The sequence below is a fragment of the Suricata suricatta genome, chromosome 10 (genome assembly GCF_006229205.1).
Source record: "Suricata suricatta isolate VVHF042 chromosome 10, meerkat_22Aug2017_6uvM2_HiC, whole genome shotgun sequence".
In the NCBI taxonomy this organism is placed as follows: domain Eukaryota; kingdom Metazoa; phylum Chordata; class Mammalia; order Carnivora; family Herpestidae; genus Suricata; species Suricata suricatta.
Genome location: NC_043709.1, coordinates 26,467,616 through 26,483,570, shown reverse-complemented (window position 1 = coordinate 26,483,570; position 15,955 = coordinate 26,467,616). Strand labels below are relative to the sequence as shown.

Below are 15,955 nucleotides of genomic sequence, written 5' to 3'. Positions count from 1 at the left end.
ATGGGGATTAGCACATAGATGTCCAGATAAGAACAAACTTGGCACAAAAAGCAGGAAATCTGTATGCCTGGATCAAAGAGCATAAAGAAACACAACCACACATATAAGGTCAATTGATTTCACACAAAAGTGAAAATTTAATTCAATAGGAAAAGGTAACATTTTCAACAAACAGTACTGAAACAACTATATAAACAACTGTGGTTTCCATATGCAATATTTTAAAAGAAACCACAGACTCAAATGTACACACTAAAATGATTTTTACCATTGGTAAACATAGGAGAAAGTCTTTCGATGTTGAGGCAGACAAAAAATTCACAGGATGACCCAAAAAGCACTATCCATAAGAGAAAAGGCTGGCAAAGTGGACTTCACCAAAATTAAAAACTTCTTCTCTTCGCAAGACACCATGAACAAAAAGAAAAGGAAACCACAGACTGAGGGGCGGTGGGAACACCACATATATCTGATTGGTGGCGTAAAGTCAAAAATTGAGACCCACCGCTTTGTCAACGGGAGATGAGAGAGCTTCCAATGGCCTAACTGCAAGTTCCCTCCCTCCTCTGCTCCCACAGACAGGGGCCGGAAGTCAAACAGCCCTCCTCTTCACAGAGCCTGCTTGTACCTCAGGGGCAGGTTCAGTTCCCTGCTAGCCTGCAAACCAATCACATTCTCCAGGAACCAAGGGGCATCTCATCCTCTTGATTGTTTAAACCCTGCCTCTCACAGCCCATGGTTGTTCCCAAGTCCCATCCTCATATGGCCCTTCGTGTCCATACACACAGTGTCCTCCTGGGCCGTGAGTCTTTTGACTAATGAACTGCTGTTGATTTCATCTGCCCAGTGTCAGGTTAGTTTTATGTTCAGCCATCCCTATAAGCCCAGGACAGGAATCCTTCCCTAACCAACAAGGTAAATAGGAGGCAATCAAAATATCGACAAAGGACTTGTACCCAGAATAGATAAATAACTCTTACAATTCAGTAATGAAAATATAAATAATCCAACTTTTAAAGTGGTCAGATTTCCAGTGGCAGACAAAATGGAATAGATACACTTTTCCCAATTCCTCCTGCTCATCACACCTAACATCCCTAGACATTATATATAAAACAAACATAAGAAAACTCTGAAAGGTGAAGAGAAGGAAGACCAGCAAAGGATCTCAGGATCCAAGGACTGATACAATGATGAATACTCTGGGTTTCCTTTTGCATCATATATTCTAGACTGGGTGCTGGAGAGGCTGGCAACCTAGAAACTTCAGTGAGCACTTACAGAAAAAGCCTGCCCTCTCTAGCCAAAGAAAATGCAAGTCATCAGTGAGTAGTTCAGTGGGTACTAAGGACGGAAGTCAGACTATAAAGGGATAAAGCGTGAACAAAGATATTTGCCTCTGCCAATACATTATACTAAATACTCTGAACAACCATCCTGATGATAAAAACCAAAAGATATACAATATCACTTATTACATTATGTATTATAAATATTACATGTTTGGTATAAACCAGATATGTATCCTCATACTGGAATTATATTGAAATTATATTGAAATGCTAATCCCCAAAGTGATGGTATTAGGAGGTGGGGCTTGGGGACGTGGTTAGATCAGAGGGGGGAACCCTCATGAATGTGATTAGTGCCCCTTGTGAAAGAGATCTCAGACAGCTCTCTTGCCCCATCAGCCATATGAGGATGGCCATCCATAAACCAGGAAGTAGGCCCTCACCAGACACAGAATCTACCTTGATCTTGACTTTCCAGCCTCCAGAACTCTGAGAAATAAATGTTCATTCTTTAAGCCATTTAGTCTATAGCACTGTTATAATAGCTCATATGAAGACAAAATTACACATTACCTTAATAAAATATGACATAAATATGCTACAAATAACACAAGGTAATGTTTTATTTCTAGTTCTTTTTTTTTTTTAAGTTTTTCATTTATTTTGAGGAGGGGAGGGGCAGAGAGAAAGGGAAAAACAATCCCAAGCAGGTTCCTCATTGTCAGCACCAAGTCCAATGTGGGATCAGTCTCACGAATCGTGAGATCATGACCTAGACCATAATCAAGAGTTGGACGCTTAACCAAGTGAGGCACCCAGGCACCCCTTTCACTATATCTTTAAAGTCCTGGAGACATTACAAATTCCATATAGATGGCTGCTAAGGGCACAAAGTTAAAACCTAGGGTTTGTTCAAAGGGGATGCCAAACCTTAAGGTAAAAGGCAAAAGGCAAACAAACTTAAAGAGAGCTGAGAGAGAGAGAAAGAGAGAGAAACCACCCGAGACCTTGACAAGTATGTACCCTATCACTGGGCATATGAACCTCTAAAGCAGTATTTATATGCCAGTAGGAATAATTCATCACATAGAAAAAAACTAAAGTGGCAGGAGGGAGAAAAAATAAAATGAGAATGTGAGAGAATGGAATCCAGAGTACAAGAGAACGAACTGAAGTTTGATAAGAAGAGGAACTGTTTTCCATGTACGAAAATAAGAGAAAATAAAGTTGCCAAGCATAGCTTGGTAACAAAATGAGGACATTCATCCAATAGTTCCTATGATACAGAAGACGACTGAAGGAAGATAGGCTAGGATAGGGTAGCACATATGACAGATTTAAGTATAAAGAAGGCAGTAAAACTATCTCAAAGAGTAGGAAAATGACCCTAAGAAGAAAATACAGCATGATGACCAAGCACTGCTCATTACCCACTGGAGACTTTTTTTTTTGACCCAACTGAGGTCAACAATTAAACTTGCTCTTAATAAAGTTCAACTGATACTTTTCTTCTCACTCTCACAGTCTTGTTAGATATTCTCAGGGTTAATACTGATATACATGAAATCAGATAGCCAGAAAGAGACAAAACAGGGAAATGAATGGATGGAGAGACGAACCCAGAAATACACAAGACAGGAAACAGACTTACCAAAGAAGAGGTGTGGAAAGGGGAGCACAGGGAAAGGGATTAGACAGAAAGTACAATTGGGCCCAGAAAGGGGCAACTGACAAAAACTGTCAGAGCAGAACATGACTATGTCCATATCTTAAGGACAATATTATTGGTGGTTTTTATGTTCTTCTTTTTCCTTTTCTCCTTTTTCTATAAGGAGAAAATATTGTTTAAAATAATAATAATAAAGCAACTACTAAGGCTAACTTCTTTAAAAAATTGAGTTCTTAGGCTTATTTACTTTCCCCATTACTTTTTAATAAACCATGAAACATAAAAGTTCTTACAAAGTTGTAAATAAAGATAGCAAATAATGTATGAACTTTATAGATAACCTAATTTTTCATTAGCTCAGTAGTTCATGATAGTATAAACACTAATTAATTGGTAATTTTTATAAACAGATGTTAAAATCTTCCTTAAGTTCAGATGACACTAGCAATGAAGACAAATTAACAATATTAATTTTCAATTTTAATATATGCTTTCTCAGTCTTACAACTGAACACCATATTTTTTATGTGTGATTCAAAAGTCATCTTCCAGTTTGTAAGAAGGATGAGACCTTTCTATGAAAATTTAGATTACTGACCACTACTTCAAACGTCTCATTTTCCCTTAATAATACCAAATTTTATTGCCAAATTATTTCCATACCTCGGAAGAGCTTTCATTATTGACATCCACTGTGTTTATAGGAGCAGCTGATGAATCTAAATCAGAACCTTGAGAGCCAACTCTCCCAGGAGTCTGAAACAGAGAAGAGAGAAAAAAAATCAAAGTAGATATTAATAATATATCCATAAACTATTTAATAACCTAAACAGTAAACAGGGCTAGCCTTACACAAAAAAGCAGGTGTCTTCTCAATAAAAATAACAAATGACACTAGCAGCTAGCCTTCATTGTACCGTGTGCCTAACACTGTATTAAGGTCTCTGTATGCATTCTCTCATTTTTAGTCTTTTTAAAGTAATAAAAAGCTTACTTTTGTATATAGTGCCTCATAGTCTTCAACTCATTTTCACAGAACATCTTATTTAATCATAATAACATCTCTGAGAGAGGCAGGGTAAATGTTATCTCTATAGATGAGAAAAAAGATTCAAAGTGGCTAAAAGATTTCTCAAGATTGTACTGTTAACAAAAATCAGAAAGAAGAACTTAGAGAAAAACTGAGAGCTTTCCCCCTAAGATCAGGAACACGATAGGGATGTCCACTCTCACCACTATTACTCAATATAGTGTTAGAAGTCCTAGTCTCAGCAAGCAGACAACACAAAGAAATAAAAGGCATCCAAGTTGGCAGAGAAGAAGCCAAACTTTTACTCTTTGCAGATGATATGGTACTTTACATGGAAAACCCAAAAGACTCCACCAAAAAACTGCTAGAGCTGATACATGAATTCAGCGAAGTCATAAATCCAAAAATCAATGTACAGAAACCTACTGCATTTCTATACACCAATAATGAAGCAACAGAAAGAGATATCAAGGAGTCAATCCCATTTACAATAGCACCAAAACCCATAAAATACCTAGGAATAAACCTAACCAAAGAGGTAAAAGATCTGTATGCCAAAAACTATAGAAAGTTTATGAAAGAAACTGAAAAAGACACAAAGAAATGAATAAACATCCCATGCTCATGGATTAGAAGAACAAATACTTTTGAAATGTCAATATTACCCAAAGCAATCTACACATTCAATGCAATCCCCATCAAAGTAACACCAGCATTCTTCACAGAGCTAGAACAAACAATCCTAAAGTTTGTATGGAACCAGAAAAGACCCCAAAGAGCCAAAGTAATGTTGAAAAAGAAAACCAAAGCTAATGGCATCACAATCTCAGACTTTAATCTGTATTACAAAGCTGTAATTGTCAAGATAGTACGGTATTGGCACAAAAACAGACACAAAGACCACTGGAATAGAATAGAGAACCTAGAAATGGACCCACAAATGTATGGCCAACTAACCTTCGACAAAGCAGAAAAGAGCATCCAATGGAAAAAAAAATCTCTAGCAAATGGTGCTGAGAGAACTGGACAGCAACATGCAGAAGAATGAAACTGGACCACTTTCTTATACCACACACAAAAAATAAATTCAAAATGAATGAAAGACCTAAATGTGAGACAGGAAACCATCAAAATCCTACAAGAGAAAACAGGAAGCAACCTCTTTGACCTCAGACACAGCAACTTCTTACTTGATCTCCAGAAGCACGGGAAACAAAAGCAAAAATGAACTACTGCGACCTCATCAAGATAAAAAGCTTCTGCATACAGAAGGAAACAATCAACAAAACTAAAAAGCAACCAAAAGAATGGGAGAAGATATTTGCATGTGATGTATCAGATAAAGTTTTAGTATCCAAAATCTATAAAAAAACTTACAAAACTCAACACACAAAAAAATAATCTAGAGAAGAAATGGGAAGAAGACAATAGACACTTTTCCAAAGACATCCAGATGGCCAACCAACACACGAAAAATGCTCAACCTCACTCATCAGGGAAATACAAATCAAAATCACAATGAGATAACACCTCACACCTGTCAGAATGGCTAACATTAACAACTCAGGAAATAAAAGATGTTGGTGAGGATGTGGAGAAAGGGGAACCCTTTTGCAGGTGTTGATCGGAATGCAAATTGGTGCAGCCACTCTGGAAAAGAGTATGGAGGTTCCTCAAAAAATTAAAAATTGAACTACTCTACGGCCCAGCAATTGCACTACTAGAAGTTTATCCAAAGGATACAAAAACATTGATTTGAAGGGACATGTGCACCCAAATGTTTATAGTAGTACTATCGACAACAGCCCAAGTATGGAAAGAGCCCAAATATCCATCAACTGATGAACCGATAAAGAAGATGTGTTGTATATACACACAAACACAAACACACACACACACACACACACACACACACACACACACACACACACAAATGGAATATTACTCGGCGATCAAAAAGAATCGAATCTTGCCATTTGCAACAGTGTGGATGGAACTAGAGTATACTATGCTAAGCAAAATAAGTCAGTCAGAAAAAAACAAATACCATATGATTTCACTCATCTATGGAATATACAAAACAAAACAGATGAATGTAGGGGAAAGGAAGATAAAAACAGAGGGAGAGGCAAGCTGTAAGAGACTCTTAAATACAGAGAGCAAACTGAGGGTTGCTGGAAAGGGGTGGGGGGTTTTAAATGGGTGATGGGCATTAAGGAGGGCACTTTTTGGGATGAGCACCAGATGTTATATGTAAGTGATGAATCATTGAGTTCTACTCCTGAAGCCAAGACTATACTGTATGTTAACTAACTTGAATATAATTAAAAAAAAAAAGAACTAAAATGTTCATCTTCTGATTCCTCTTGCATTCTTCTCTCTACTATACCAACTAAATCACAACCATTTGAGGGTTGCTAAAAAGATCAACACTGCCCATCCATTTTCCATCTATGCCAACCATTACCAATCTGTCTCCAATACTTGATATTCCATCCCAAAGATACATACAATTTGGAAGGATAAAGGTCTTTTTCTCTTTCTCCTGCAACATTTATCCTCTAACATCATCATTCATTAATATCCAGATGTTACCTCAAAGGAACTGAAGAGCTAGTAAAACACTGGGCAAGAAGACAGATTCAGAGCACAACTACTAACCTAATAATCCTTAGCAAAAAAACATTAATGGTACAAACTGTAATTATTTCCTTTTCACACAAGAGAGAAATGAGGTGCGGAATACTTAGTAATTTGCCCAAAGTCACATGGCTAATTAATGTAAGAAAGGATTTTAACTTGAGCAATCTGGCTCATAATCACTAAACCATACTGCTGCCCTGCTGGAATCTCCACTGAGATGCCCCTTAAGCACCCAAGACAGAGAGCAATTCACTATGCATTTGTCTCAACAAGCAAGCATGCTATTCACAACTATTTGATATTTAACATAAAATGCCAAGTGAGGAAAAACAGATACTACTTTGAAATTCATCCATTAAAATGATTATAAAAGCTGCGTAGAAAAATAAGAAAACATATACACTATAATTATAATTGTGTATAGAAAACTATTTACATAAGATATTCAAAGGATATATATCCCAGAATACAAATAACGATCTCCATAGCAAGACACAGTTACGGATATTTTGGTTTTTAGTTTTTCAGGTTTTGGTTTTGCTCTTTTCTTTTTTTTTCTTTTTTTCAGAATTTTAGATCCATAGTCAAATTAATTTTACAGTGAAATTTTTGATATTAAAATGGAAAAACAAGCAGACCTCTCCACATAGATGATGCACATTTCTGTCACATTTTCCTAACATGTAACCTTCTAAAACACTCTAAACTTATCCAGAGTCTGTGTTCATTTAAAAACCATGATTCTTATGTTTTAACTATTCTATCAGCTACCCCACTCTAAAAAACAAAATAAGATTCTTTCTCAAAATGGTATGAATTTATTAAATAAAAGCCAGCTATCTGAATTTGACGATAACTCCTATATCTGGGGGAAACGAGTAGCTGAATAGTGAAAAAGTAAAAGAGACTTTAAATTACGTACTTAATATAAAGAATTGTATAAAACTAGCAATTCAGTTTTGATCCATCAACATTTCAACAGTTTTATACCAAGAGAGCTTTTAAAACTAGTGGCCCCATCCTCAAAAGTACTGGAAACAAAAGCTCACCTCCCAAGAACCACATTTTCCCCATTTCCATATCCTTTCTATTTCCAGAGTACAGGTGGCTTCTCTTCTGAGATTTACCTTTCCAGAAAAATAAGCAATTCAAAGATATACTACATAATCCTAATACCATCACCAAAAACACCTTTTATCAAGTTTGCCTAAAACAGTCCTGGTAAACAGCCCTAAGTAAGCGCAAGAAGCCTGGGGAGTAAAAGAAAAACCAAGAGAGAAAGTATCATAAGATGCTTTTTTTTTTTTTTTTGAGAGAGAGAGAGAGAGACAGAGAGACAGAGAGAACCAGAGAGCATGTACACATGAGAGCAGGGGAGGGGCAGAGAGAGAATCTTAAGCAGGCTCCAAGCTCAGTACCGAGCCCAACTCAGCTCAATTCAGAGCTCAATCTCAAACACACTGAAATCATGACCTGAGCCAAAATCATGAGTCAGATGCTCAACTGACTGAACCTCCCAACCACCCCAATCATAAGAGGCTTTTTAATACCCATATTTTAAATACATTCCCCCTGACTGTTGCTAAATTGTCTAATAGCTTCTTACTCTGTTCTTAGGTCATCAAAATCCCATTACTTCAATGAGAAGTCCAATTACAGTAATGATGACTCTAAAGAAACAGTATAAATCATTCTAACTTTTCTACATATAAAAGTTTTATTTGGGGGTGCCTGGGTGGCTCAGTCAGCTAAGCATCTGACTTCACTCCAGGTCATGATCTCGCGGTTCCCGAGCTCAAGCCTCGTGTCAGGCTCTGCACTGACAGATCAGAGGCTAGAGCCTACTTCAGATTCTGTGCCTCCCTCTCTCTCTGTCCCTCCATCCCCCAAAAAATAAATAAAAACACTAAAAACAAAAATTAAGTTTTACTTAGTGAAAACAACAAGATAATAATTTGTGCTAAAAATTAAAAGTAATATGAAGATAAATACCTTTGAAATTGTGTTCTTATAGAAAAATATTATATAAATTTAGGTACCCTTTACAGTAACCAAAAAGTACATGATACATTCATTTTTGTTTAATGGTTTCTTCAATAGCCATCTGTTCCTCTTCCATGAAGTAGCTAGTATCTAGCATTCTGTAAGGCTCTAGATGCCAAATGGAAGACACTGGGTATGGGGACAGCATAAGAGAAAAAAGGACCGTGTCTTTGGATAGACTAAAACCTGGCTGGAGAAACCAAACTAATGTAAACAAAAACTGATAGGTAACAACTTGAAAAAAACTTAAATGTTAAGTGGAATAGCTCTGAATTCAAGTACAATTCTGAGAAAAAAATTTATCAATACTAGTTGTGATAGCTGGAAAAAAACGCACTCCTTGAAGGAAACTTAATTTAACTGATAATTATTCCAACTAGATGAATCAAAAAATGCACAAAAGCAGAGAATACAGAAATAAGAACGCTGCATATAAAGAAAAGTAAACAAATGTGTCAGAAAGTTATACATACATACAAACAGGTATTAAATAGGTCATACTGATAATATAGAATGGGGCAGGAGATACAGAACATTGGAACATGTCATGGTAGAGAGAGAAGGGCCACAAGCCTGGTCCAGACAGCACTCCCAGTAGCACAGACACCAAGCTGCCTCAGTTCCAAAGATCAATAACAGATAAAGAATTTGTAAATATTGAACAAGCAGAACCATGCTCAAAAACAAGATCTCAGCAGACAAATAGAGAGTTCTCGGACCTAAAATAGGTAAAGGCAACCAAATTCTTATGGGATAATAAGCGGGACCAAAATGCCCTACACATGTTAGACAGCAAGAAGCCCCGCCCACTGCGGAAACTCAGAAAGTGGGGCAAAGATACTACCCTTGCCAGGCACAGAACATTTTTTAAAAGGTATAAGGCCCACCAACCCCTGTCTCTGGGCTTGAAGTCTGATCAAAACTTTTCCAGGCAGGGAAGAATACGCATTCCAACCAAAAGTGAAAAATTATAAGCAATCTGTATGTTCAAAACTAAGAAATGGTTAACTAAATTAGGACATACCCACTCAGCAAATGTGACAATTAAAAATGTGACGATTAAAAGTATGAGGTTTGAGGGGGCAAGATGGCGGAGAAGTAAGGCGCTCCATTACCTCCATCGGCCCACAGTTATCAAACTGAGAAGAATTAAAAGCCACAGCTTTCTGATCTCCAAAAACGGAGGTGAGCGCACAGACCCCTTACTGACAGCAGCCTCATGGATGGCTGAGTGAGTGCGCACTGGGACTGGAGACTTTGAGGGAGGGAGCGACAGCCCAAAGCGGAGCCAGGAGACAAAGCGCCCAGAGGCTTGGCACTGGGCCCGCAGAAAGCTGTGTGTCTGCCGGCGCACAGATCCTCGGACAGCCATGCAGGCGGGGCAGCTGTGTGTCCAGAGGCACATGGACCTTCGCAGCTGCATGGCTGTGCGTCCAGAGGCGCATGATCTGCGGAGCCTCGCACGGCACCGCTGTGCAGAATAGCTGAGAGACCAGGGGAAGAGAAGTAGAGACTGAATCACTCATAGCATAATCTCTGGAGAGGGGAGACCTTGCCAGGGACTGAAAGCCACTGGGCGCGGAGAGAGAAATCCATCCCCCTCAGCAGGGTTGTTCTCCCTTGGGCCTAGCAGCTCGTGACTTCAGGCCAAGCCAGGGGAAAAAAATCTGACTTCACAATCCCCCTACTCAATCCCGGCCAGAAAGCCACCCGCCTGCAGGAGATTTGAACTGTGGTGGCCACATCAAGTGCGTGGGCAAGGACTTAAACCTGGCAGAACTTAAAAAACAGTAACAATTAGACCTGCCCAAGGAACAAGGAAGTTGGACTCAAGAAAGTGGCTGGCAACGCATGGTCTGAGGGGGATTTGGGGCGCCACCATTCTTCTACCTGTATCTACTAAGGGGGAGCCTCGGAGAGCAGCCCGAGACCTGACCTACCTACACCAAGCCACACCCATTGGTGCAGGATAACTGCTGTGTTTTTGCTTATTATTTTTCATTGGTTTTTTTCTTTCTTTTCTTAATATTTTTACTTTTAATTTTTTCCCGTTTCCTCTTTTCTATTTTCCGATTTCCTTCTTTTCTCCCTTTCCCCCTGGAGTCTGGGAAAGACCAACATTTAGGCACTGCTGTGCTTAGATCAACTCTTACTATTCAGATAGTTTTTTCTTTATCTCATCCTTATCTCCCCCCCTCTGCAGGTTTTAAGCTCTCAGACTGTCCTTTATCTCTGGCTGTCACTGTCCACCCCCCTCCCCACCTGCTTCTTTTTCCCCCCTCTTTTCTTTCTGTTCCTTTTGCCCTTTCCCCTTTTGGTTTGCTTCTTTACTTGATCTGTCAGTACATTTGTGTGCTTGTGTTCTCTGTCTTTCTCTGTCTATTTTCCTTTTCAGGGCTACCTCAAAAAACAACCCACATAGTGAGTTGCCCCAAATACCGCTGCGTAGGGAAATAAATTAATCAGAGGCATAACAAGAGAAACCGAGAGACACCATTAAAAGAACATCTCCTGAAACAACAGACCCTAGACATTCAAAGAGCCTCCTTCAAGAGAGAAATATTAATAGACGCACAGTGCAGAATGAGCTTTTAAAACTGACAAGAGACAGAAAGCTAGCCAAAATGATGAAACAAAAGAAATCTCCTCTAAAGAAACTCCAGGAAGAAATCACAGCTATGGAACTGCTCAAAACAGACATAAACGACTTAACTGAACAAGAATTTAGAACAACTGTCATAAAAATAATCACTGGGCTTGAAAAAACCATCAGGGAAGCTACTGATACACAGACTAGGGACCTTCAAAATAGCTGTGATGAGTTTAAAAAGGCTATAAATGAGGTGAATAATAAAATGGAGGCTACCACTGCACAGATTGAAGAAGCAGAGAGGAGAATAGGTGAATTAGAAGACACAGTTATAGCAAAAGAGGAGGCCGAGAAAAAGAGAGAGAAATTGATACAGGAGCACGAAAGGAGAATTAGAGACCTGAGTGATACAATCAAATGAAACTATATCCATATCATAGGAGTTCCTGAAGAGGAAGAAAAAGAGAAAGATCCCAAAGGGGTGCTGGACCAAATTATACACAAAAATTTCCCCAATCTGGGGAAAGAGAAAGACATTGAAATTCAAGAGGCATACTGAACTCCCCTAAGACATAACATAAACCAACCTTCAGCATGACATATCATAGTGAAACTGGCAAAATATAAAGATAAATAGAGAATTCTGAAAGCAGCTAGGGATAAAAGGGCCTTAACATGCAAAGGGAAACCTATCAGAGTGGTTATAGACCTATCTACTGAAACTTGACAGGCCAAAAAGAATGGCAGGAAATCTTCAATGTGATGAACAGGAAAAATATGCAACCAAGAATTCTTTATCCAGCGAGCATGTCATTTAAAATAGGAGAGATAAAGGTTTTCCCAAATAAATGAAAGTTGAGAGAATTCATCACCACCAAACCAGCCCTACAAGAAATCCTAAGAGGGACTCTATGAGAGAAAAGTAGCAAGGAATCTAAGACACCAGAGACATCAATACAAACAAGAAACCCTACAGAGAACACAATGAATCTAAACCCACATTTTTCAATAATAACACTGAATGTAAATGGACTGAATGCTCCAGTCAAACAACACAAGGTAGCAAAATGGATCAAAAACCAAAATCCATCTATTTGCTGTCTACAAGAGACTCACCTTAGACCTGAAGACATCTTCAGATTGAAAGTAAGGGGATGGAGAAATATCTACCATGCAACTGCACACCAAAAGAAAGCTGGAATAGCCATACTTATATTGGACCAACTGGACTTTAAGGTAAAGGCAGTAACAAAAGATGGAAGAAGGACATTATATAATAATTGCAGGGTCTCTCCATCAGGAAGAGCTAACAATGATAAACATCTATGTGCCGAATTCGGGAGCTCCCAAATACATAAAACAACTAATCACAAACAGAAACTATCTTATTGATAAGAATGTGCTAATTGCAGGGGACTTTAATACCCCACTTACAACAATGGATAGGTCAACCAGACAAAAAAAATCACTAAAGAAGCAATGGACCTGAATGGCACACTGGAACAAATGGAATTAATAGATATATTTAGAACTCTGCATCCTGAAGCTAGGGAATTCACTTTCTTCTCAAGTGCACATGGCACATTCTCCAAGATTGATCATATACTGGGTCATAAAACAGCCCTCCATAAATACAAAAGAATTGAATTCATACCATGCACACTTTCAGATCACAATGCTATGAAACTTGGAATCAACCACAGGAAGAAGTCTGGAAAACCTCCAAAAATGTGGAGATTAAAAACCCCCCTACTGAAGAATGACTGGGCAAACCAAGCAATTAGAGAGGAAATTAAAAAATATATGGAAACAAATGAAAATGAAAATACAACAATCCAAACTCTCTAGGACACAGCAAAGGCAGTCCTAAGAGGAAAGTTCATTACAATCTAGGCGTATGTCAACAAACTAGAAAAAGCGCAAACTCAAAACCTAACAGAACACCTAAGGAAACTAGAAAGGGAGCAGCAAGAGCACCCCAAACCCAGCAAAAGAAGAGAAATAATAAAGATCAGGACAGAATTAAACAAGATAGAATCCATGAAAACAATTGAACAGATCAATGAAACCAAGAGTTGGCTTTCTGAAAAAATATACAAAATTGATAAACCTCTAGCTAGGTTCCTCAGAAAGAAAAGAGAGAACACTCAAATAGACAAAATCATGAAGGAAAATGGATCTATTACAACAGATCTCTTGGAAATACAAGCAATCATCAGAGATTACTATGATAAATTATATGCTAACAAACTGGACAACCTAGAAGAAACGGACAAATTCTTAAATGCACATGCACTACCAAAATTCAAAAGGGAAGAGAGAAAATCTGCAGACACATAACCAGTAAGGAAATCCAATCAGTTATCAAAAATCTCCCAATGAATAAAAGCCCAGGACCAGATGGCTTCCCAGGGGAATTTTACCAGACATTTAAAGCAGAGTTAACACCGACCCTTCTCAAGTTATTCCAAAAAATAGAAATGGAAGGAAGACTTCCGGACTCATTCTACAAGGCACATATCACTTTGACTCCTAAGCCAAAGACCCAGCAAAAAAAGAAAACTACATGCCAATATTCTTAATGAATAGGGATGCAAAAATACTCAACAAGACACTAGCAAATCGAATTCAACAGCATATAAAAAGAATTATCCATTATGATCAAGTGGGGTTCATTCCTGGGTTATGAGGCTGGTTCAATATTCACAAATCCATCAATGTGATACATCACATTAACACAAGAAAACAAAAAAAAAACCATATGATCCTGTCAATAGATGCAGAAAAAGCATTTGACAAAATACAACATCACTTCTTTATAAAAACCCTCAAGAAAGTCGGGATAGAAGGATCTTATTTAAACATTATAAAAGCCATTTATGAAAAGCCCAAAGCTAATGTTATCCTCAATGGGGAAAAACTGAGAGCTTTCCCCCTGAGATCAGGAACACGACAGGGGTGTCCACTCTCACCACTGCTGTTTAACATAGTGTTAGAAGTCCTAGCATCAGCAATCAGACAACAAAAGGAAATAAAAGGCATCAGAATTGGCAAAGAAGAAGTCAAACTTTCACTTTTTGCAGATGACATGATACTCTACATGGAAAACCTGACTGACTCCACCAGAAGCCTTCTAGAACTGACCAATGAATTCAGTAAAGTTTCAGGGTACAAAATCAACGTACAGAAATTGGCTGCATTCTTATACACCAAAAATGAAGCAACAGAAAGAGAAGTCAAGAAACAGATCCCATTCACAATTGCACAAAAAAAACATAAAATACCTAGGAATAAACCTAACCAAAGATGTAAAAGACCTGTATGCTGAAAACTATAGAAGACTTATGAAGGAAATTGAAGAAGACACAAAGAAATGGAAAAACATTCTGTGCTCATAGATCGGAAGAATAAACATTGTTAAAATGTCATTATTACCCAAGGCAATTTACACTTCAATGCAATCCCCACCAGAGTTGCACCAGCATTCTTCTCAAAGCTAAAACAAACTACCTTCAAATTCGTATGGAACCACAAAAAAAACCCAAAGCCAATGTAATATTGAAGAAGAAAACCAAAATGGGAGGCATCACAATCCCAGACTTTAGCCTCTACTACAAACCTGTCATCATCAAGACAGTATGGTATTGGCATAAAAACAGACACATGGACCAATGAAATAGAATAGAGAGCCCAGAACTGGGCCCACAAGTGTATGACCAATTAATCTTTGACAAAACAGGAAAGAGTATCCAATGGAAAAAAGACAGTCTCTTCAATAGGTGGTGTTGGGAGAACTGGACAGCAACATGTAGAAGAATGAAATTAGACCACTTTCTTACACCATACACCAAAAATAAACTCAAAATGGCTTAAGGACCTGAATGTGAGACAGGAAACCATAAAAACCCTCGAGGAGAAAGCAGGAAACAGCCTCCTTGACCTCAATCGCAGCAATTTCCTACTTGATACCTCCCCAAAGGCAAGGGAATCAAGAACAAAAATGAACTACTGGGACCTCATCAAGATAAAAAGCTTCTGCAATGCAAAGGAAACAATCAAAAAAACTAATAGGCAACTGACAGAATGGGAAAAGATAGTGGCAAATGACGTATCAGATAAAGGGCTAGTATCCAAAATCTACAAGGAACTCACTAAACGCCATACCCGAAAAACAAATAATCCAGTGAAGAAATGGGCAGAAGACCTGAACAGACCCTTCTCCAAAGAGGACATCCAGATGGCCTACAGGCACATGAAACGATGCTCAGCGTCACTCATCATCAGAGAAATACAAATCAAAACCACACTGAGATACCACCTCACACCAGTCAGAGTGGCTAAAATGAACAAATCAAGAGACTATAGATGCTGGCAAGGATGTGGAGAGACGGGTACCCTCTTCCACTGTTGGTGGGAAGGTAAACTGGTGCAGCCGCTCTGGAAAACAGTGTGGAGGTTCCTCAAAAAACTACCAGTAGAATTCCCCTATGACCAAGCAATAGCACTGCTAGGGATTTACCCAAAGGATACAGAAGTGCTGATGCATAGGGGCACAGGTACCCCAATGTTCATAGCGGCTCTTTCTACAATAACCAAATCATGGAAAGAGCCTAAATGTCCATCACCGGATGAATGGATCAAGAAGATGTGGTATATATATATACAGTGAAGTACTACATGGCAATGAA

The 15,955-nt window shown here is 38.4% G+C and overlaps 1 protein-coding gene across 1 annotated transcript in view; it reads right to left on the bottom strand.

The window, feature by feature from the left end:
* EEA1 (early endosome antigen 1) overlaps positions 1-15,955 on the bottom strand; it is a 143,824-nt gene that overhangs the window by 80,606 nt on the left and 47,263 nt on the right. The window contains exons 4-5 of the mRNA XM_029955444.1: positions 9,884-10,161; positions 3,625-3,774 (exon numbers count right to left, since the gene is read on the bottom strand). Of these exons, the coding sequence (XP_029811304.1) occupies positions 3,625-3,774; positions 9,884-10,161 (428 nt within the window). The remainder of the gene's footprint in view (positions 1-3,624; positions 3,775-9,883; positions 10,162-15,955) is intronic.